Here is a 23,020-nt window from a genome sequence, read left to right on the forward strand (position 1 = left end):
CAGGGTGGGTAAGCTGTAGTGTAGGAAGCGTTCAATAATAGATGTGACTGCAATTTTGAAGGCTTCCATCTTCTTGAAGTTTGTCTGCTGCCAGGTGCCCAGATTCTTTTAGGCTGTGGGTTGCAGTGAGTGCTTACAAAGGTTTTGAAGTAGAAACATTTGTGTTAATGAACTTTATGAAGATGGTTTATTCCTGGGGAGAAAGAAGTTAGAATGGATTTGAGATAGAGAATGAGCAAATCAGATGTTACAAATACATGATGTGAATTATGGAAATGAAGTTTAATAAGCAGAGAAATAGCACTTAAGGGCAAAGCAACTGGCTGATGTGAATTAGGAGTGAATATATTTGTATTGTTAGTAGCGGAGTTGAACAATGGCCATTCATTGTTGTGGTAGTAGAAGCAGAGGAAGGCTAGTGGGAGTGAGGCAGAAATGGGGAAAATACATAGTGTGAAGGTTAAAGTGAGGTGTGGTGAAGGACAAACTGAGGGAGAGAGTGGATATAAAATTTAGGTAGTGTCATGGTCTTGGAGTGTAAGGAAGGAAGAACTGAATTATTCAAACAGACTGTGGTAAACAGATAAACAGACATGGGTATGTGAAGGTAAGAAAGTTGAGTGAAAAAAGCAGAGCCTGAAGGTGTAGGAACAGTGATAAAATTGCTGTCAGTTGAAAAATTCTCTTGATAAGTCACTAATACATTTGTGGAAAATCAGAGAGGAGAGAGGAGAATGATGCCGTAATTACCTTCTGAGGAGCTTTCTCTGAAGGCAACGAAAAAGTGTCCTGTTAGCACTCTTGTAAATCAAAACATAAAGGGATGAAAAGTTCAGGATAGGGTGAAGTAGGAGGTATTCACCAGGTATTGTAGACAAGGAGATGCCACTTTGAAAGGCTTCTTTTAGAACAAACTGTAGCTGCAGCATTAAAATTAAAATTACAGCAAATGAGATAAAGATACATAATTTGCTTTTACTAGGCCAGATCCTTTACGCACAAGTGTATGTGCAGGACCATTATGCCTCTATCCAGCAACCTGCCTATGATGTGCCTAACTCTTTTGATAGGTTTAACACAAAATAAAACACTGGAAGAAAAGGACTGCTCAGTCCCTGGTCAAGGGAAATTTCTCTTTTACCTGGAAGTTACAGGACAAAACATGTTTTGAAAATGCATGTTGTAGGTTGTGACCCAAAGGATCCTGATGTCATTACACAAGCAATTCTTGTCCATGTGCTGGCGTTTTAAAGTCCAGCAGATGACTTCTGTGAATACAAGTTACTCTTTCAGACAATTGTGAGCTTGATCCCTGCAGCTGCTAATCCTTAAAGAACTACGGATGGCTTTGGGGGAACAGGAACTCTGATAAGCCGAATTTTTCATTGTTTGCACACTTCATGTCTTCAGGAGGCATTTTAAAGTATAGATTCTATGAGCAACTTGAGTTTTGTTTCTGTACCTTGAAAATACCTCTGAAATTTTGTTTATGAACAATTGTTCTTGTAATGAGATGCCTTAAACAGTCACTTGAACATGCTTTATTTGATCCCATTTATGTCTGTAGGAGAAAAAAATAACATTGGGTCACTTCTTTTGTAGACACTGGGATGTTTCTGGTCGTATTTTATTTGGATGTTATCGCATTATATTTTGTTTATTGAATTTTAAAACTTGAGTTTCATACATTTTTTAACCTGTGGTCTAAATTCCATGCAGCATATGATGTAGTTGGGAGACACATTTCTGCTTCAGGGCCATTTTTTTACTTAGCGTTTCTTCGTGACATTATCTAGGATTTTACTGTGATATTTTCTAGAGTGTTGTAGGGGATGAATTTTGAAGGTTAGGTAAAATCTTTTTTTTATGATTATAATTTGTTAGAGCTCGTATATAATCCATGGCTGTTTGGCGCTATAAAGAATTTACCACCTCACAGTAGAAAGCAGTTTCTGGCATTATCCTTTGTGATGTAGCTGCACAGAGAGTCCAATGTAGAAGAGAGAATTTTGAAATAAATATTATGTGAAATAAAATGGAAAGCCCAGTAGTTCATGTACTGCTGATATACAGGGATGAATTTGAGATAGTAGTTGAATCCCATGTGTGATCTCTCTGATCACACATTGCATTGAGGTTATTAAGGTTGCATTCTTTGTCCTTCTTGTGTTAAGGGTTCAACTTTTGCTTTCACCCAAATGAGTGCTTGAAATCCCCCTGCCTGCCATGTTTTTTTTCTATATGCATGACCCATTCTGCATTCTAAATAAACTGGATTTTTTTGCTATAGGATATTGGTGGACAATCCATTCAAGTGTTCCTGTGAAATTATGTGGATCAAGAAATTTCAAGAGACCAAGTTTTACACAGAAACTCAGGATTTATATTGCATAGATGACAACAACAAGCGGACAGCATTGCTGGATATGAAGGTCCCGAACTGCGGTAATACTCTTTTAACATAAAATTACTGCTGTTATGAGGCAGGGAAAACAAATGTGACTTTTTACAAGATACCTATCAGGATGATAAAGGAAAAGGTTTCAGTAGAGATGTTAACTGCTAAATGCTCTATCATCCTATATGGAGCAATTGTGGGAGCTTCATGTAAAGCTCTTTATTTACCTTGATCCTTTAAAAATGTACCGTTGTTCATGTGCAGGAAAACAGAACACTGATTGTAGTACATACAAGAATGGTCTAACATGCATGTGCCATTAAACTATGTAACAGTACTTCTAATGTTAAACTAAACAGTAGGGCTTTCAGGTTAAATGCACACAAAGTTGTACCTTCTTGATTTTTTTTACAGGTATTTACAGTTACTGAAGTCTTTTATTTTCCTTCAAAAATACAAACTCTAGTGCTGGGAGTATAGGAAGAAAATTCAGAACAACTGTGTGCCAATAAAGACAATCAGTTATAGCTCTGTTCTTCACACAGGTAGAATTCTTCTGAGTTCACTTGTGAAGGCTTAGCAAAAGAGTCATAACAAGCTTAGTTCTGTAGCATTTTGCAACATATTGTTTTCAGTTAGCTTATATGGATCTGGAGATCCTGGAAAAATGATGTAACTCTAAGCCCATCCTCATAATTCTTTTGTGTAAAACTTTGCTGTTTGTATATGGTCCTGGGACAGCTGGTTGAAGTTTTCAGCCACTAGTTGAAGAGATTTCTCCTTCTCTGTGTGCAAGGGGCAGAGTCTGCCACATTCTGACAAGATACAAGACATACAGGAGTCAGAAGTTGTCTTTGCAGAATAGGAAGCTAAGGTATCCAGCAGCAGGCACGCAAGAAGGAAGGGGAGCAAGGGTATCCTTGTGGAAGACTGATTTGGATTAATGAAGCTGTAAGTGAAGGTGAATAGCAGAAGAAACATAAACATGATGCCTTTTATCCTTCCACGTTTGCTTATTGAGCACCCTTTTCTCCACTGCTTAGATAGAGGGTGTAACACCTGAGAGCAGCTGCCAGTGAGGAAAAGCTATGGAGCAGAGCTGCTGCAGACAGGTGCAGTGTGAAATGCATTAATATGTTTTATGGCCATGTATAATGCTGTTGGTCTTGTATCCAGCATATTGATGGGGCCAGGTGTGGTGGTGTATCCTCAGTAAAAATGATGGTAGTGTCTGGTGTGATCCAGAAAAATTGCAGCCTGTTCAGTGGGTCTAGTGAATTGCTTTTGGTCTTATCTGGTGCAGGGTCCAATTTACCCGTAGGATCTAATTTACCTGAAGTGGAAGATGATAATGAGCAGAGCTAAACAAACCCAACTGTTTGATCCAGCTGGATGAACTAGAAGGTAGTTAATTTGCTGGGTGTAGAACAGTCTCCTAGAGGATCAAAATTACAGAATTGCAGGGGCTGGAAGAAGGACCTGCAGATTGTAAATGGAGATCAGGTTTGTGACCACCTGAAGACCTTGAGAGTGTACAAGTCCATGGGCCTGATGGGATATATCCTTGGGTGCTGAGGCAACTGGTGGATGAGGTTGCTAAATGCTCTCTATTATATTCTAAAAGTCATGGCGTTCTGGGGAGGTCCCCACTGACTGGAAAAGGGGAAACATAATTCCCATTTTCAAAAAGGGAAGGAAGGATGACCCAGGGAACTATAGGCCAGTCAGTCTCACCTCTCTGATTGGTAAGATATTGGAACATATCCTCCTGGAGGCACTGCTAAGGCAGAAGAATAACTGAAGAGGTGATTTGGTACAATCAACACAGCTTCACAAAGAGCAAATCATGCCTGACAAACCTGGTGGCCTTCTATGTCTATCCTGTCTATCTATAGACAAGGGGAGAGCAACCAATGTCATTTACCTGGACCTGAGCAAAGCCTTTGACACTGTCCCTCACAACATCCTGGTCTCCAAGCTAGTGCAGTATGGGTCTGATGGATGGACCATTCAGTGGATAAAGAACTGGCTTGATGGCTGCTCCCAAAGGGTGGCTGTCAATGGGTTCATGTCCAAGTGGAGGCCAGTGACAAGTGGAGTCAATACTGGGATCAGTCTTGTTTAACGTCTTTGTTGGTGACCTGGACAGTGGCATTGAGTGCACCCTCAGCAGGTTGCCTGATGGCACCAAGCTGTGTGGAGCAACAGACACGCTGGAGGGAAGGGAGGCCATCCAGAGGGACCTTGACAGGCTGGAGAAGTGGGCACAAGCCAACCTCATGAGGTTCAACAAGACCAAGTGCAGGGTCCTGCATCTGGGTCAGGGTAATCCCAGGCACTGATATAGGCTGGGCAATGAATGACTTGAGAGCAGCCCTGAAGAAAAGGACTTGGAGGTGCTGGTGGATGAGAAACTTAATATGATCTGCCAACGTACATTTGCAGCCCAGAAAGCCAACCATATCCTGGGCTGTATCAAAAGAAGTGTGGCTGGCTGGTGAAGAGCAGTGATTCTCCCCCTCTACTCCATGCTGGTGAGACCCCACCTCGAGTACTGTGTCCAGTTCTGGAACCCCTATTACAAGAAACATACAGACATGTCCAGAGAAGGTATTAATTAATAGGTTGGACTTCATGATCTCTGAGGTCTTTTCCAACCTGGTTGATTCTATAAGGGCCACAAGGATGATTAGAGGGCTGGAGCACCTATCCTATGAGGACAGGCTGAGAGGATTTGGGCTATTCAGTCTGAAGAAGAGAAGGCTCCAAGGAGACCTTATTGTGGCCTTCCAGTATCTGAAGGGGGCCTACAAGAAAGCTGGTGAGGGACTTTTTAGGGTGTCAGGTAGTGATAGGACTAGGGGGAATGGAACAAAACTAGAAATGGGTGGTTCAGATTGGGTGTTAGGAAGAAGTTCTTCACCATGAGGATGGTGAGACACTGGAAGAGGTTGCCCAGGGAGGTGGTGGAAGCCTCATCCCTGCATGTTTCTAAGGCCAGGCTGGATGTGGATTTGGCCAGCCCGATCCAGTGTGAGGTGTCCCTGCCTATGGCAGGGGGGTTGGAACTGATGATCCTTGTGTCTTCCAACCCTGACAATTCTCTGATTCTGTGAAAATCGTACAAACTGGGAACTCCAGCATAGTGTTTTATAACTTTCTTGGCTGGCACATCTGGAAGGAGCCAGGTTACTGGGATTTTAATTTGAAAACTTCTGATGTTAAACATCCAGAATTAAACCTATGGGACATTATTGCGTGCTCTTGAGTTCTTGACCATCTGCAGTCACAACAGACTTGTCTCTGACCTCTTGGTGCTGTGTAGGTGCAGGTGTGTGTACACACATGTACATCCTGTGAGCATCTTGGCCAAGCTGTCAGCCCATGGCTTGGATGGGAGCACACTGCGTTGGGTTAGGAGGTGGCTGGGGGGCCGAGCCCAGAGAGTGGTGGTGAATGGTGCCACATCCAGCTGGCAGCCAGTCACTAGTGGTGTGCCCCAGGGATCAGTGCTGGGCCCCATGCTCTTCAACATTTTTATTGATGATCTGGATGAGGGCATTGAGTCCATCATCAGTAAATTTGCTGATGACACCAAGCTGGGGGCAGGAGTTGATCTGCTGGAGAGTAGAGAGGCTCTGCAGAGGGACCTCGACAGGCTGGACACATGGGCAGAATCCAGCGGCATGAGATTTAACACATCCAAGTGCTGGGTTCTGCCATTACAACCCCATGCAGTGCTACAGGCTGGCGTCAGAGTGGCTTGAGAGTGGCCAGGCAGAGAGGGACCTAGGGGTGCTGGTTGATGGTAGGCTGAACATGAGCCTGCAGTGTGCCCAGGCAGCCAGGAGGGCCAATGGCAGGAACAGTGTGGCCAGCAGGAGCAGGGAGGTCATTCTGCCCCTGTACACTGCACTGGTTAGGCCGCACCTCGAGTCCTGTGTCCAGTTCTGGGCCCCTCAGTTTAGGAAGGATGTTGACTTGCTGGAACGAGTCCAGAGAAGGGCAACAAAGTTGGTGAGGGTTTTGGAACACAAGCCCTATGAGGAGAGGCTGAGGGAGCTGGGGTTGCTTAGCCTGGAGAAGAGGAGACTCAGGGGAGACCTTATTACTCTCTACAGCTACCTTAAAGGAGGTTGTAGCCAGGCAGAGGTTGGTCTCTTCTGCCAGGCAACCAGCACCAGAACACGAGGACACAGTCTCAAGCTGCACCAGGAGAGGTTTAGGCTAGAGGTTAGGAAGCAGCTTTACACAGAGAGAGTGACTGGCTGTTGGAATGGGCTGCCCAGGGAGGTGGTGGAGTCACCATCATTGGAGGTGTTCAGAAGGAGACTTGATAGGGTGCTGGGTTGCATGGTTTAGTTGATTAGGTGGTGTTGGATGATGGGTTGGACACGATGATCTTGAAGGTCTTTTCCAACCTGGTCTATTCTATTCTATTCTATTCTATTCTATTCTATTCTATTCTATTCTATTCTATTCTATTCTATTCTATTCTATTCTATTCTATTCCATTCATATCTTGAGTAAAATACTTACCATGATAAAGGAAGTTGGTACTTCCAGCTGAAGGAAGACGAAGAGGAGGAAAGGTGAGTATATACAAATTAGAATTTGCACATGGCAACATGCCTTCTGCTGAAGATCTGTGTAAATGTCAGCACATACCTGCAAATTATTTGTATTAATTTAAAGGGCGTAAATATTACTAAACATTGAATAATTGGGGTTTTCCCCCCCCCCTTTTTTTTTTTTTTAATTTTGTTTTGGTGAGTCCTTCACCTTGATGTGTATTTTTCAAAATGAACCAATGCAGGACATAGGTTTTAATAAAGATGACAACACAGCCTTTTCCTGAGCACAGAGCAGGGAATCCCAGGTAAAGAGAAATGATTTGTCTTGGTGAGCAAGAGTTGTGCTCTGGAAGACACTTGCAAGATCCAATGCGTGGCTTTTGCTTACAGTATCTCTGCAGATATTTTTCGGTGTTTAAACACAGACACAACCCCACCTCCCACCCACCTGATGAAGCTGCTTTTTAAGAAATAATTTCCAGAACTTTCTAAAATATATAATGGACATAGAAGAAGAATTAAGCTTTTGTCATGTAAGCTTTTTTTCCCCCTCTGAACTACATGAACTTTTTAGCTCTTTTTCATGTCAGGAGAATTTTTTTGGGGGTGTGCAGGCTTTTGAATTTTGATAATAAAACATTTTCTGACTTTCTTTGCTAATGAAATTGTTTCATCCCATCTCTTATTTGGTACTTTTTTCGGTCTAGAAATAAAGCAAACTTGCTCTCTTCTTTGTGTGCAGGTGTTATTAATTACTTCACAATATTATAGTAAGTGATCTGTACAGTGTGTGGTAAATGCCTTGGTAATAGGGCATCACGCTACTGTGTGCTCTTAGTAAATTTCTTGATGGGAAGCTGAAAGAGGCCACTGTGGTTTTTTGTTTGTAAGACTTTGGCTTGTAGATAATTAATGTGAAAATTGGCAATGTTCTGTTGCACTTTACTTACTGTTTATGTAGTAATTAATGTGCTGATTAATGTACTGGTTGCAGTTTAGATTCCATCAATATTGTGATTTCTTTTCCTGAACTTTAAATTCAGGTACACTTGCTGCCTAGAATCTTTCACAGCTGCAATATAAACATGTTTGTAGAATTATTTTTTCAACTGCATTTGAAATGTATTTATGCATGATGAAAATTGTTGTATTCTATGAAGTTTTAAATTCATATTTAATTTTGATGTGCAAGGTTTTTAAGTTGCATATACCACAGTGGTATTACTACAGCCTTCTTTACAGGGGAATGGTGGTGTTCAGTGTTACCATTTTCACAGCATTTGCTGGTTTGCCAGTTGTCAGTACAGCATGGATGTCAACAAATAGGGCCATCCTTGGGTTTTTCTGGTCTTTGGATTGGTTTATTTTTTGAGTGTGTGTGTCTATGTTTTTGCCCCCTCCCACCTCATAAAGAACATTAGAAAATCAGGAAAGATAATTAATTAATTCAGCAAGGCCTTTGACACCGTCCTCCACAGCAAACTCCTGGCCAAGCTGTCAGCCCATGGCTTGGATGGGAGCACACTGCGTTGGATTAGGAGCTGGCTGGAGGGCCGAGCCCAGAGAGTGGTGGTGAATGGTGTCACATCCAGCTGGCAGCCAGTCACTAGTGGTGTGCCCCAGGGATCAGTGCTGGGCCCCATGCTCTTTAACATCTTTATTGATGATCTGGATGAGGGCATCGAGTCCATCATCAGTAAATTTGCTGATGACACCAAGCTGGGGGCAGGAGTTGATCGGCTGGAGAGTGGAGAGGCTCTGCAGAGGGACCTCGACAGGCTGGACAGATGGGCAGAATCCAGCCGCATGAGACTGAACACATCCAAGTGCCGGGTTCTGCACATTGGCCACAACAACCCCATGCTGGGGTCAGAGTGGCTGGAGAGTGGCCAGGCAGAGAGGGACCTAGGGGTTCTGGTCGATGGTAGGCTGAACATGAGCCTACAGTGTGCCCAGGCAGTCAGGAGAGCCAATGGCATCCTGGCCTGCATCAGGAACAGTGTGGCCAGCAGCAGCAGGGAGGTCATTCTGCCCCTGTACACTACACTGGTTAGGCCACACCTCGAGTCCTGTGTCCAGTTCTGGGCCCCTCAGTTTAGGAAGGATGTTGACTTGCTGGAGCATGTCCAGAGAAGGGCAACAAAGTTGGTGAGAGGCTTGGAACACAAGCCCTATGAGGAGAGACTGAGTGAGCTGGGGTTGCTTAGCCTGGAGAGGAGGAGACTCAGGGGAGACCTTATTGCTCTCTACAACTACCTGAAGGGAGGTTGTAGACAGGCAGAGGTTGGTCTGTTCTGCCAGGCAACCAGCACCAGAACATGAGGACACAGTCTCAAGCTGCACCAGGAGAGGTTTAGGCTGGAGGTTAGGAAGAAATTCTACACAGAGGTAGTGATTGCCCAGGGAGGTGGTGGAGTCACCATCATTGGAGGTGTTCAGAAGGAGACTTGATAGGGTGCTTGGTTGCGTGGTTTAGTTGATTAGGTGGGTTGGATAATAGGTTGGATGTGATGATGTTGAAGGTCTCTTCCAACCTGGTCTGGTCTATTCTATTCTATTCTATTCTATATAAGCAAACACTCTGTTATTATTACTACTTCTGTAAACCGTAGTGACAATTGGCACTGATATATTGAGTCCTTAGAAGTCAGGCATGTTCTGTGCTTGGGGCATGGTCAGTGAAAAGGTCTGAATTCCAAGGAGGAACTATGTCATTGGGAATGGTTATTAACCAGCTGGTTGGTTGCTGCCGCTGGCAGGCATTCAATCATTCAGTTGGTATCAGTGAGTTGAACTCACTGATTCTGAAAGAGAGATGCCTGGTTTCTCCAACTGTCTCTTCAGTCCAGTGTGCATGTTTTTGTTTTTCTGTATCTCAGTCTGGCAAGGGCATTTTGCCTTATCTGACCAATTTACTTAGATTGTTTTATATATGCTGTTGTGGTACTTGGTCTGTTTCAATTTTGCTTTCTGTCTCAGCTTTTCTGTCATATATTTATTTATCATATATTGCTTCTGTATGCTTGGTCATCACATATTGTTTCTCTAGATGTTTTCTTTCTTGTCCTTGGTCATGCATGTTAGCTAAAGTGTACTGAACAAACTAGCAAATTACGCTATATCCCATGCACTAATTTTCAGGATGTGTTCAGACTGGCTGTTTACATAGTCAGAAAGTCATCAGAGATGTTGTCTGGTCTGAGAAGGACTGCATGAAGTACAGTAGTGTTACTCTTTTGTGTGACAAGATTTTAGAAGTGGTTGTAATGTAGAATTACAGTCTAATGAGGCTGATTTCCCATTCCTTGGCACAGTTGGGAAAGCCATGATTTTTTTACATGCAGTTGTTCAAGATGACTACAAATGGACTGGATTTGATCTGTCTTCATTTCAGCCTCTTTCTGGCAGTAGATTTGTCATAGAGCTGGATAAGTAAATGGCAATATCAGACTGGAGGCAAGTGGTTGTAAATTCTAAGGGGGGACAAAGACCATACTGAAGGACTGACACATTTATATCTTCGAAGTTATGGAAAAAATTTCTAGTACTGGTGAGTCAATAAAATAAGCATTAGATCTTAGGCAACTCCAGTACAGCACAGTCTAAAACCACAACCAAAGATATAATCCAGTGGGTGTTGGCATTTTTTTCCATTATCAGCTAGACTTCACAGACAAAGCTATCAGGAGAACATCGCAAGCAGAATGAAGTGAGTTCAAAAATGCTTTAAATGCTCTCCATGTTTACTTCTTGGAGTATTCACGGCATTTCTAGCCTGTGAACTAGATGTTATGCATAGTGTATAATGGCACATTTTTCTTATTTTCTCTGTAAGAATTTTAATTCTTATCTAAAACAATGAGATGCATGGAAGTTTTTTTATGGGAGCTTTGACAGTAATGCTGTTTCATTGTTGCCCCAAAGACAAGTTAAAATCTTCCACAGTTAACGAAAATAATTTTAATTATTCCATCTTCTAAGCTAAAATCAATAACTTATGGATGTTTGAAAAGGCAACAGGAATTTAGTTTTCAAAGGTAGGTACATAATTTCTCTGTGAGCACACTTTTGTCAGTTTTTGAAGTAAATTTCATTCAGCTGTCTGTACAGATGATATGTAAATCAGGGCTTGTGAATGACGATAGTTGAATTATATGATGTTCATGAACATATGCTTCTTAAAAATAATTTTGGTTTATAATTTTGCTTCAATTTCTGCTTTAACTTGAATGAAGCAAATTTCTAGTATGAGGCAGGTTAGAGATGGGAAGGAGTAGGGCACTAAGGGAAATGTGTCTTGATCGCTCAAGCATTGTTCTTGAACTCAGTGTGTTGTGCAGGTTTACTCCATGACTTGATGCATCTTTGTGTGAACTACTCATCTGCTGAAAGAAAATGGCTGACTGTTAGATGGCAGTATTCTTATTTTGCTCTTAACATGTAACTAGGAGAAGACTGGAAGCTAGGTAACTGTTTTGGAGTCGAGAGAAAGTACTTTTTAAGTTTTAATACTGGAGACCTTTCATGGAGACATCATGAAGACCTTTCATGCCCATCAGGCATATAATCAGTATACAGAATACTTGATATCAGGAGTGAATCTTCATTTTGCTCATTCACGTCGTTGGCTGAAAATGTTCATTTTTTAGAATCCCATTTATCACATTGCAATATTTAACAGGCTAGCATTATTTTCAGTATTTCCTGGACACGTACAAAATTTCCCTGGTAATGATACAGGAATCACAACTGCATTACATGCACTTAGTGAATAAGGAGGCATTTATTAGATGTCCGCATAGCTAGTTTAGATCTCATTAACTTGCATTACAAAAGCTGTTTAGTTCTTGGTTCATCTGTTAAGCTTGTGGCTGCTTTACTCAGCCCACCTGCACTGAATGTATTAGAATTGAAAGTTGTGGATAAACTGATGCTTAAATACCAGTTCAGAACAATTTCTCCAGATGTAATTTAATTTTCATACCCATTCAGGGAATTTGACAGAAAACATGGATGGGAACCTTAAGGACACTGCTAGGAAGGAAAGTGTTGATAGCCTCTAGAAATGTTTAATATTTCTATCAACAATATAGACAGAGATGACACCAAGCTGTGTGGGGACAGGATGTCATCCAGAGGGACCTGGACAAGCTGGAGAGGTGGGCCCAGGTGAACCTCATCAGGTTCAACAAGAGCAAGTGCAGGGTTCTGCACCTGGCCCAGAACAATCCTTGCTATCAATACAGTCTAGGGGATGAGGTGCTGGAAAGCAGCCATGATGAAAAGGACTTGGGGGTGCTGATGGATGAGAAGCTGAACATGAGCAGACAGTGTGTGCTTGCAGCCCAGAAGGCAAATCACACCCTGGGCTGCATCAAGAGATGTGTTGCCAGCAGATCCAGAGAGGTGAATCTGCCACTTTGCTCTGGTGAGACCTCACCTGGAGTACTGTGTGCAGGTCAGGAGCCCTCAGTATAGGAAGGACATGGACCTGATGGAGTGGGTCCAGAAGAGAGCCATGAGGGTGATCAAGGGGTTGGAGTACCTGTGCTGCAAGGACAGGCTGAGGTAGCTGATGCTGTTCAGCCTGGAGAGGATGAGGCTCCAGGAAGACCTAATAGCAGCTTTTCAGTACCTGAAGGAGGCCTACAGGAAGGATGGGGAGAGTCTGTTTACAAAGGCCTGCAGTGACAGGATGAGGAGCAATGGCTTTAAGCTGGAGAAGAGCAGATTTAGATTGGATGTTAGGAAGAAGTTCTTTACAGTGAGAGTGGTGGAACACTGGAACAGGTTGCCCAGGGAGATAGTTGAGGCTCCTTCATGGAGATACTCAAAGTGAGGCTTGATGAGGCCATGGGCATCCTCATCTAGTTGGGGATGTCCCTGCTGACTGCAGGGAGGTTGGACTGGATGACCTTTGGAGGTCTTTTCCAGCCTGGACCATTCTATGATTCTATATAATCTGAAAATTATTGCAGGTGAACTGTTGATGAGGTTCTGCAAGGTTACTTCTTATTCAGCAGCATCCTGCTACTACCCAGGCAAGCCCTAGAAGGAACCTTAAGAAGGAACCTCCTGGGCAGAAGTTAACGAGCCTTGGAAAGGTAGGCCCTTCCTCTGATCAGGAATGTCAGCATCAGCCTTCAAAACATCTGTATACAGGTTGACTTCAGATGACAGCTGGCTGTCCAAATGAATATTTTTGTGGTACCTGGCTGTTGGTGTTTTTTGCCTGCATGGCATTTATGACAGCATTTGAAGCCCTGGGTGGGATAACAGTTATGTGGAGGTTGCATTTGTCACTGTAGTCATGACACACATTGTCTCTACATCGAGAAGTTTGGTTCTAATGATAACCGCAGTTAAGCAGGGAGTGACGGAGTGCTTAAAGCCAAAGTAAGGTCTATTGGCTCTGGAAAGTATGCTTGAAAGACTCATCATCTCCCAATAGAGGCTCTACTTTTAAACCTTTTCTTTTGTCAAGATTTCCAGCTGAATGTAACAATCAAGTATGTCATATTGGAGGCACATTCCTTTAAGGATTTGAAAATATTTGGGTGGCTTAGTGAGCTGGCACATCACTCATACTTTTTCCTGACAGAAGGGTGTTCCTCCAGCGACTAACAAGGTGAGTGATGCAAGTAGCAGATTTGGCGTGGTAAGAAAATGAGAACTGGACTTGTAAGAAGGTATACATTGAAGCAGCAAGCAAGAAGATGTCTGAAATGAGGTTGTTCAGTGTGCCTATGCCTTCCATACTGCCCATGTAGACATGGGAAAAACCTAAACTCTGTTCTGAATGATTGCTCTCAGGGCTTTATCAAGGAGCCTCTACATTTGGACTTAGACTTTCCCAACAGTACTGATTTGTGCTTTTTTCCTTCAAAAGGGTGTAACAAGAGGTACTCCTTTTGCATTATTGTTATTTTATTTAGATTTTAAAAAAGCAAACCGGTGGCTACAGGAGGGTATTCTAACATTCTTCTTTGAATTCAAATTCAGATCAGAAATCTAATGCACAGCTTTGGGGGTAATGTCCTCACCCCCAACCTGTAGAATGTTTGAGACTATTAAAGCTTAACCCAATCAGACATGTGAAAATACCTTGGTCATAGTGGTAAACACCCATTAGGATTTGCTGTGCCAGTCAGCGAGCATGTCTTTATTCCATAGTTATTCAGTGGCTACATATTCTTCTAAACAAGTGAAGATATTTTGAATTTGTATAGTTTCTTTAATTAACATTAACTCTCAGCCAGCCCTGTCCCTTTCTTAAAGGCACAGCCTCAAACGGTCACAGCAGAGTATGGAAATATACAGGGGAAAAAAAGATAATAATCTAGGATTCCTTTTCCTCTTTCCCTCTTACATCTTTCAGATTAGTACCTTTACTTGTAACATTAATCCAAGGGCAATTTCAAGTTGTGTGCGATGTCAGATACCGTCAATAAATGAAGAGTAATGCCTGGTAGTTAGAGCGGCAAAGTGAGAAGCTGTAGGTTTCTTTTCCCTGTCACTGGAACAAACAGTGATCCTTAAGCTTCAGAAAAAAAAGAAGATACATAAGAGATGATAATTTAATAAATGTTCCTCATTTCTGCTAATTCTGTGTTTTATTTGCCTAGCTTTTTTTTTTTTTTCTTTTTTCCCTTTTCCCCCCTCCCCCCAGTTTTCATTATATATTGTTATCCTTGTCATCTTGGAATAACTTCTGTGAGATTTCTGTAATTATGTATCAAGCATGTTAATTCTCTAGTTGTGATACAAGAAGAAATAAAAAAAAGTATGTTCCTTTAATTAATGTTTTGCACATGAAATTTTGAGATATTTTGTTTATAATGCTCTAAAGATGAAACCAGGCTGATTTTTTGCCTTGTTGTTTGGCAGACTTTGGTGGAAACAAGCCCACTAAGCCCATGGTGGATATCTGGCTCAGAGTGTGTTGGCTGCAGACAGCAGCTAAGTGAAACACAGGAGGTGAATCACATACCCAACAGCTCCTAGCTTTATTGCTAGAATTACTGGAAAGTTTGTTTTCTTCTTTAAATCCATAAAATCCCATAGGAAAAGACCTTTGGAGTTTGTAAACATTATTGTATTTTCAAACTATGCAGAACTTAATACAATGGTGTAAGAAAACACTGGATTTATTACATCTTGCATTGATGCAACCTGTTCAGAACTGCTAAGACCTCTGAAATTTGCCAGTCTATGTGCACAAGTCTTAACAAATTGTATTGTCAGCCAACTAATGGAATGAAGCTGGAGGTGGGGAGATTCAGACTGGACATGAGGAAGAAGTTCTTCACTGTGAGAGTGGTGAAGCCCTGGAATGGGTTGTCCACGGAGGTGGTTGAGGCCCCATCCCTGGAGGTGTTTAAGACCAGGCTGGCTCTGGCCAGCCTGATCTAGTGTGAGGTGAATGGTCCATGGAAGGGGGAACTAGACGATCCTTGTGGTCCCTTCCAACCCTGACTGATTCTATGATTCTATGATTCTATCTTGTTTTCATGCTCTAGTCAGTAGCAAGCTGTACTGTGGTGCTGTAATTAGTTGCATGTTTTCTCTCTAGAAAGAAAAGGCAAAATGAAGGGAGCCAGTAACCTTGCACTGTATTTAAACCTCGTGTGAGACAAGCAGACTTGATCTGAACCACTGTATCTTAAAAATTGCAGGGAATGTTTTATAAATCAGTGGTTCTGGCAGTTTGCCTTTACATGGTTCCGTTTGACAGATGGTTCCTGCCTCGGTATTGATTTAATCATTCTCAATCTTATATTTATTAGAAGGTTTATTACAGATTTCAGGTGAGGATTAACATGACCTTGTTAAGATACAGATGCAGTTGACTAGTTGGGAGGAAAAAAAAAAAACCAAACAGTCATTCCACTGCTTGTCGTGGAACAGGGTGAACTGTAAAACGTGCCAAGCAAAAAAAGAGGTGTCTTTGAAAACCATTTAGTAACACAGTATCATGTCTAGAGTCCTGGTAACATCTTAACATGCAAAGGATGGTGTAGATTAATGCAATGCTGAATTTGTGGTATTCTCTCAGGTGCTTGTTTCTTCACCATGTTATTTCTTAGGCTGATTGAGCACATTGAGAGAATTTTTTGGTGGAGGTTTTTGAGCAGCTGAACAAATTCCAGAACCAAAGAGGTGAAAGTTCAAGCTGGAAAAGTTAATCTGGAAATAATTTTATAAAAATTCTTGTAACTGTGAAGATAGTTAACCAGTGGAACAACATCTTGGGTGTAATAATCTAATGGTCGATTCCTTTCTCCTTGCTTAAGACCATCTTCTAAAAGCTGCTAGACTACTGAGTAGAGTCAGTATAATATTTGGTGCTGAGAGTTGAGTACTAGACTACAGAGTTTGTATTAATATTCAGTTATTTCTTAATTAATTCATATCCTTCCTTTGATGTATAGTGACAGCATGTGTTTACCAAGGTCAATGTTCATTTTCTTTGGAAAGTAGTTTGCACTAATGATGGTCTGTGAAGGCAAATAGCCCATCTTCTCCACCTAAAGGAAGTTGTGTTCCTTCTAAAGCATGAGGTCATGTTTGGAGAGACTTATTGGACATGAATTAGTTCTTTGGGCTTGTCTCTGTTGTTTCCAGTTGTGCTAGGTTGTGGAAAGTGACTACTTATTCTAATACAGAGCTGCCTATTTCCAGGAATAAAGTGTTACCAGTTTGAATATGAAAACAGATACTCTGTGTGTGGTAAGATAGCATCGCTGTTACACACCTATACACAGTGAAGCACATGGGTTTTAGTGTGTACTTTCATCTCTTCATGAAAGAGTGAGAACTGTGTTCTCAACGTTACAGTTTAAAATTCTCAGTAGCAGGTTCTGTACTCCCTTTTTTGCAAAGATTGAATAGCTTTGGATAGATTCTTGGGAAGAAGGGAGAGCTGAAAAAATAAACCAGAGTGGTCTTAAGAAGATCATTCAGAAACTGTCTTTTTCCTATCCTATCAGAACAGGAGAGCACTCAGCGAATTTGAATGTCATAGATAAATTTCAGAACTGATAATGGGTCTTGTATATGGTTGGGACAGTACTCCTGTGCAAGTCATTGCTGCTACATTAAGAGTATAGTAAACTTAAAAAAGAATTTAGGTACTACTAGGAGTTGTTACTGATATCCAAAAATTATTATAATTAATGCTATCAAACTGTGTAGCAGCAAGATGAGATTTAGGGAAAGATAATATCATATGTATCTTGCATGGGTTCCTGTGCTACAGTGTAAACTTACTGTGCTGGCAGCGTACAAAAGTATTTGAAGCTGTTGTCTGATTGCTTGTGTGAATTACTGTATCAGCAGAAGTGATAGTTATCTAAAGAGCTGCATTTAACCAAATTGACTCAGAGTAAATGCAACATGGTGGATATCTTTTAATTCTGTAGCTGTCAAAAATGCTACTGACTCATATCAATGGTATCACACTACACAGAGCATCCATACTGATCTTAGGTGTCTGTTAGGGTGTATGGTAGATTTGAAGGTGCAGTTACTTTTCAGTACAGGTTTTGCTGTGTGTTTCATTGCTTTATTGGTAAGTCCAGTTGTATCACATTTTCTAGGTATAAGGTTTTATACTGCTGTCTGCTTTTTCCAAACAAAGCCACTTCTCAAGCAGTGGTGTATTCTGCTGTTGAGCAGCCTGTGTGCCACTGGAAATAATAGCTAAAATAACCTTGCAGTTAAAGTTTACTAATACAAGACCTCAAAGTGAAAGAAAAAACAAACCAAACTTAAGGCAATTCTTATATGTGTTTTCCACCCCACCTCTTATGATTGAGAAAGGGAATAAAAGAAAACACACCTAATAATGTAATTGTGATTATTCCACTACTCTGTTCTATGCTATAGTAATCCTATGTTATGCAGTGCTACACTATGCTCTGCTGTGCTATGTTATGCACTTTTATACTACAGCGTTTCCTACTGTATCTTACAGCTGGTTTTTAGTGTAGCTTTAGGAATCTGGGATCTATTGTTTTTTAACCTTCTGACAGATTAGAAGCATGATGTAGCTGTTTCCCTCTGAGATATAACACTAATATAACATGCACAGACTTTTAAAAATAAACTGAACTAGATCTGGTTCTGGGTAGGAAGCCGAACTAGTGCCAATGGAATTAAAGTTGAATTGCCTGTCCTGTAGTAAATACAATGCAGAAAGAATTTGTCTCAGAACTTAACAGCTATTAAAGGAGGATTCTGAGGAACTAAAATTATTTTTATTTTTGCCTACATGAGAGATTTCATGCAAAATAATGCATTAGTAGGAGCTGTGCGAGCTTGCACAGAGAAATGCTAATCTGTCATGTAGACCTTGTCCCAGGTGCCATGGACAGGAAGAATTAGGGCGCTTTAATGTCTTTGCATATTCAGGACTGTCAAAAGTAGTTGGAATGGTTTTCAGAGGTGATGTAGAAGCATAACTTTATAAAGCAAATGATCTCATTATTTCTCTCCTTGTTCTCTAAACAGCATAATTAATATCCAAATGTTCCCTACGATTAGTTTTATTTCCTGCTCAACTAGTTGACAGACACTGCTGAGATTTGAATTCACAACAGGCGAGAGCAGATGGCTACCTTTGCTAACAGATTACTGCATCAAGGCATACAAACTGTCCAACTCTTTCTCAGTAAACTTCAACATATGATTTATGAAGTGAACATAATTGAAGAAATCCATAATGCCTATAACAAGCATCATATTACAGCACTGCTTAGAGGACTGGGAGAATTGCCCAGTTATTGTGTACTTGTACTGATCTTCAAATCTTACTAGACAAGAAAATTATTTGTCTTCCTTTTGTATTTCTTCCTCTCATCTAAATTTTATGGAACTAATAAAACTTAAAGCAAGATTTCCAATAGATAAAGGTTCTGCTGATGTTCTAGCAAACATACTAATGGGTTTACACAGATTTGATGGTTTATTGTTTTTGTGGGATGTCTCTGCTAAACTTCTATACAATGTCTATAAACTATAAACAATGTCGTAAAATATAAACTTCTATAAAATGTCTGTGCTAAACTTCTATACCTAAACTACTGTACTCTTAACTGGAAAACAAAATAGAAGAAAAGAAGAACTGTTGTTCCAGAATAAGGAAAGTGATTACAAGGTCACGCATACATATGCATCACAGCAGATAAGCTTGATTATCTAAGATGATAAATTGCAAGTAAAACTTGCCTGGAACAGTTGATGAGAAACGCTGTAAAGGCAGCCAAGACTTTCTACAGAGTGTAGCAGCTCCAAAAGATGGCACAGTATCTTTTAAGAAATAAGTGATACTCTTAACGTGTTGCATGATTATTTGCTGTGTAAACAAATACGAAATGTGAGGTTCTGTGTGCCTGAAGTCTATTGATACTGCATTATTTTTGGAGATGGTTAGTACATAGTCCCATGTGTCTTTGCAAGCATTCAGCATATATTTATTCTTCAGGAAGCTCCCATTGATTTAGGTGCTGAAGAATGAGATACAAAGTGATTTATATAAGATGGAGGAGGAGTCATGATTCTTGCAAAATCTCTCTCTCCTTTCTTTTTTTTTTTTTTTTTTTGAGGGGGATGTGTGGGGGTGTGGGGTGTGTTTTGTTTTGGTTTGGTTTGGTTTGGTGGTACCATATCAGTACTTTTCTACTTTCCTGAGGCAATAGCAAAGTCTCCTGAGTTGCCTTGAATAGCAGCTCTGTGCAATTGCTAACCCTCTCTTCTTTCTGGCCTCTGACTTGGTCTGTTCAGAACTCTGTTTCTTTCACTTCATGCTTAAGATCTAGTGCTCTTTATGAGCCGTGTCTCTGTGAGTAGGAGGTCTGCCATATCTTGAGTAATACTAGAAGCTAATGGAATTTTCTTTCTTGTTAGCGTTGTGAACAGCAGGAATACTACAATGTCACTTTGTGGAAAATACAGAATGGTTTGAAGGTGTTAGGGAGAGACAGGATTAATTTAAATAATAAGGGAGGGTTTGGGTTTTTTTCATTTTGGTGTTGAAGACTTATGGTAGCATAATTTCTGCTTACCCACCTGAAACATTTACCTATAATTAGCTTAATATATTTATCTCCACATGCAGCAGTGTTTTCTTAGGTTGTGAACCAGAGTAGGGGCATAAAAAAGGCTGTGTAGCAGCTTAAAGATTGTACTTACTTGTGTTCAAAGACACTGTTTATACTTCCTGAGTGAATAGTAACTGACCACAGTGAATATTTGAGGTACTGGTGGTTTTGCTTGCATTTATTCAGCTTGCTTAGAACTGAATGGTGTCAGTTTCTGTCAAATACAAATGCATGTGGGTTTTGTTGTTGTTGTTTCTATTGTAGACTTGCCCTCAGCAAACTTAAGTAATTACAACATCACCGTGGTGGAAGGAAAGAGCGTCACGTTGTACTGTGATACTACTGGCGGGCCAACCCCTAATGTGTCCTGGGTGCTCACCAATCTTGTTTCAAACCATGAGGTAAGTTTCATATTCAAATACATGACAATTTAGAGAGGAGCTACCTGCTGATGGAGTAAAGGTTCATGTTCAGCTTTATTTAACTTCTTATTAAAAAGGTGAAATTGAAAATTAATGTCAAGATTGCATTTATTTTCCATTTATGTCATTCCAGAGTGACTGATGTAGTGCTTTTGGAGAGCAGGAGTTGTTTGTGCCTTGACACTTGGATATGAACTCTTATTTTCTGATGTTCACTTGTAAATGAAAGTGCTGTAAATGTGTTTGTTATGTGATGAATCAGGATACTGAAACACAAGGTCTTTGTTATTATCACTGATACCTGCATGCAGAGAATGAGTCTAATCTGCTCTATTAATGAAAGAGCTTTGTGTGTCAAATCTTATTAATTTTCGTGCAAAAAGTTTGGTGTGCTGAAACTATTTTAATTTTCTTTCCACAAACAAAGCAACAACAGGAAACAATGAAAATTGAAGTGAAAATTTTACCAAAAGGAATGTCAGAGGTTTTTTTTAGTGAAGTATGATATTTCCTCAGTAAAATCATGTAGGCAGGAGGAATTTGGGGTTTTAAGATCATCATATCTGGTATCTCTACCTTAACTGGTTGCACACTGGAGATAGAATGATTAAGTTCTTTCTGATGAAAGTGTTGATAAGGAAAAATATAATAGATTCAGGTCTTTAACATGCAGCTGCTGACCTCTTAAATTGACATTATTGACACAGTAGGCAAGACCCTCTGTTATTTATAGTTTGTGGCATTGACTTTCCTACATTCATGATGGTATAAACTGCCTAATGCTTCCTGATTTGTGCAAAATGGGGGATGTGTACTTCCCAAACTGCTTCATCAGTGCAAAAGAGACAAGACCTCAGGGTCTTGTGATCTTTGTACCTTCTTCCTTGGGGTCATTATACTAGACCTGTGTAGAATTTGAAATTTGACTAGTCTGTTTTTGGTCTTATAAGTAAGAGCTCCTCAGAGCTCTGGTTTTATATTTAAAATTGTCTCTAACCTATAAAACTACCCAAAGGCATCAGCGAGCATCAAGAGCAAGAAATTAAAATAATTTGGGGAACTTATGACAAGTTGTGTGCTGGTTTGTTTGTTGGGTTTTTTTGTGTTTTGTTTTGTTGTTTTTGTGTATGTGTGTGTTTTGTTTGTTTGGTTGGTTTGGTTTGGTTTTAGTGTGCCCTATGACCCACTTCTTGACCCTCCTATCTTTGAAATGCCATGGTCAATTTGCTTCAAGCTTTCTGGAAATATGCTATCCTGGGGTATCTTTATATGAAGATTTCAGAGGGGCTCATTATACAGGCTAACTTTAACCTTAGCCATGGAGGACAGCAGCCTTTTCAGTAGTAGAAGAGCAAGTGCCTCTTAAACCTCATTTGCTGTTCACAACTATCCTTCTCCATTTTTTGAGTGCTACTTTTTATTTCCTTTCTCTCACTTCCCTGTCTCAGTTTCCGCTTCTTTCTTCACCTCCTATGATGCTTTTGCCTGTTTTCTTTCTCCTTCTTGTTTTAGAGTAATGTAAAGAAAAGTTTAAACTAAACACTAGTCCTGCAAAGCTGGCTGTATGTTCTCAGTTTCTATGCTGATGCGTAATCTGATGGTTAGATTTTTCTTGCTCTAGATACCAACCCTGAGCCTGTGATTGAGCCCCTCTGTTTTCAGTCCAGTTTTGAGTGCTGCTCGCCTCTGAGAATTGTGCACAGAGAAATGTGTAATGAGGTGTTTGCTTTTGCACTCACCTCCTTTATTGTCACTGAAATCAAAGGAATTTTTAACTAAAGTTTAAGTGTCATGTCCAGTTTCAGAATTCTGCTCATGCAGAACTTTATGCAGGAGTGTTCCTACATGTCCTCATTGACTGCTGCTGAAAGTTGCTGTGGTTTTACAGATACAGTGTATAATTTGTTTGTGTTCTGTGCAGCACTGGTTTGTGTGTACACTAAGAAACGTACCTCAGAAGTAGTTTTTAAGAATTATCCTAGTTATTGCTTATTTTCTGAACGGTTTGGTTGCTTTCCTATTTAAAAAAAATAATACTGCATTTTACAAAAAATGCAAATGTGGACATTGTAATTATTTGGAGATGGTATGAAGGGCCTGAAATTCTATGAAAGGCTACATATTCAGTATGACATTTAAGGCTGTAAGTGGGCACTAAGCTTTTTAGAGCAATGAGAAGCAGGATTTCAAGTAATCATAATTCTCACCTTAAATAGCGTGTGCTTATACACATAAACCAGTACTTGGACAGAGGTTAGGTAGTGGAACATGTGTAATTTCTCATGGAAAGTTTCATGAGAAATAACTTTAAAGAGAAATTTGGTGAAGCATGAGGGAGAAGAGACCTTATTGTCAAGGTACAGTAGAGCTAAGCATGTAGCAGTGGAGGAGACATGAAGCATAAATATAAAGCAAAGAGACAAACAGAAAAGTAAAGCAAGTATTGAAACAAATGTAGGAGGAAAGAAAAAGTTCTAGGAGAGCAGAGAAAGATCACAGAAATTAGTTATGAAATGAAAGAGAGGG

General features: G+C 40.5%; 1 protein-coding gene across 8 annotated transcripts in view; it reads left to right on the top strand.

Moving 5' to 3' along the window:
* The window catches only part of NTRK2 (neurotrophic receptor tyrosine kinase 2), a 222,050-nt gene that overhangs the window by 26,513 nt on the left and 172,517 nt on the right, over nt 1-23,020 (top strand). For all 8 annotated transcript variants that reach the window (XM_054178966.1, XM_054178959.1, XM_054178961.1 and 5 more), the window contains exons 5-6: nt 2,291-2,445; nt 20,337-20,473. In XM_054178966.1, the coding sequence (XP_054034941.1) occupies nt 2,291-2,445; nt 20,337-20,473 (292 nt within the window). The remainder of the gene's footprint in view (nt 1-2,290; nt 2,446-20,336; nt 20,474-23,020) is intronic.

The sequence above is a fragment of the Dryobates pubescens genome, chromosome Z, assembly GCF_014839835.1.
Source record: "Dryobates pubescens isolate bDryPub1 chromosome Z, bDryPub1.pri, whole genome shotgun sequence".
Classification (NCBI taxonomy): Eukaryota; Metazoa; Chordata; class Aves; order Piciformes; family Picidae; genus Dryobates; species Dryobates pubescens.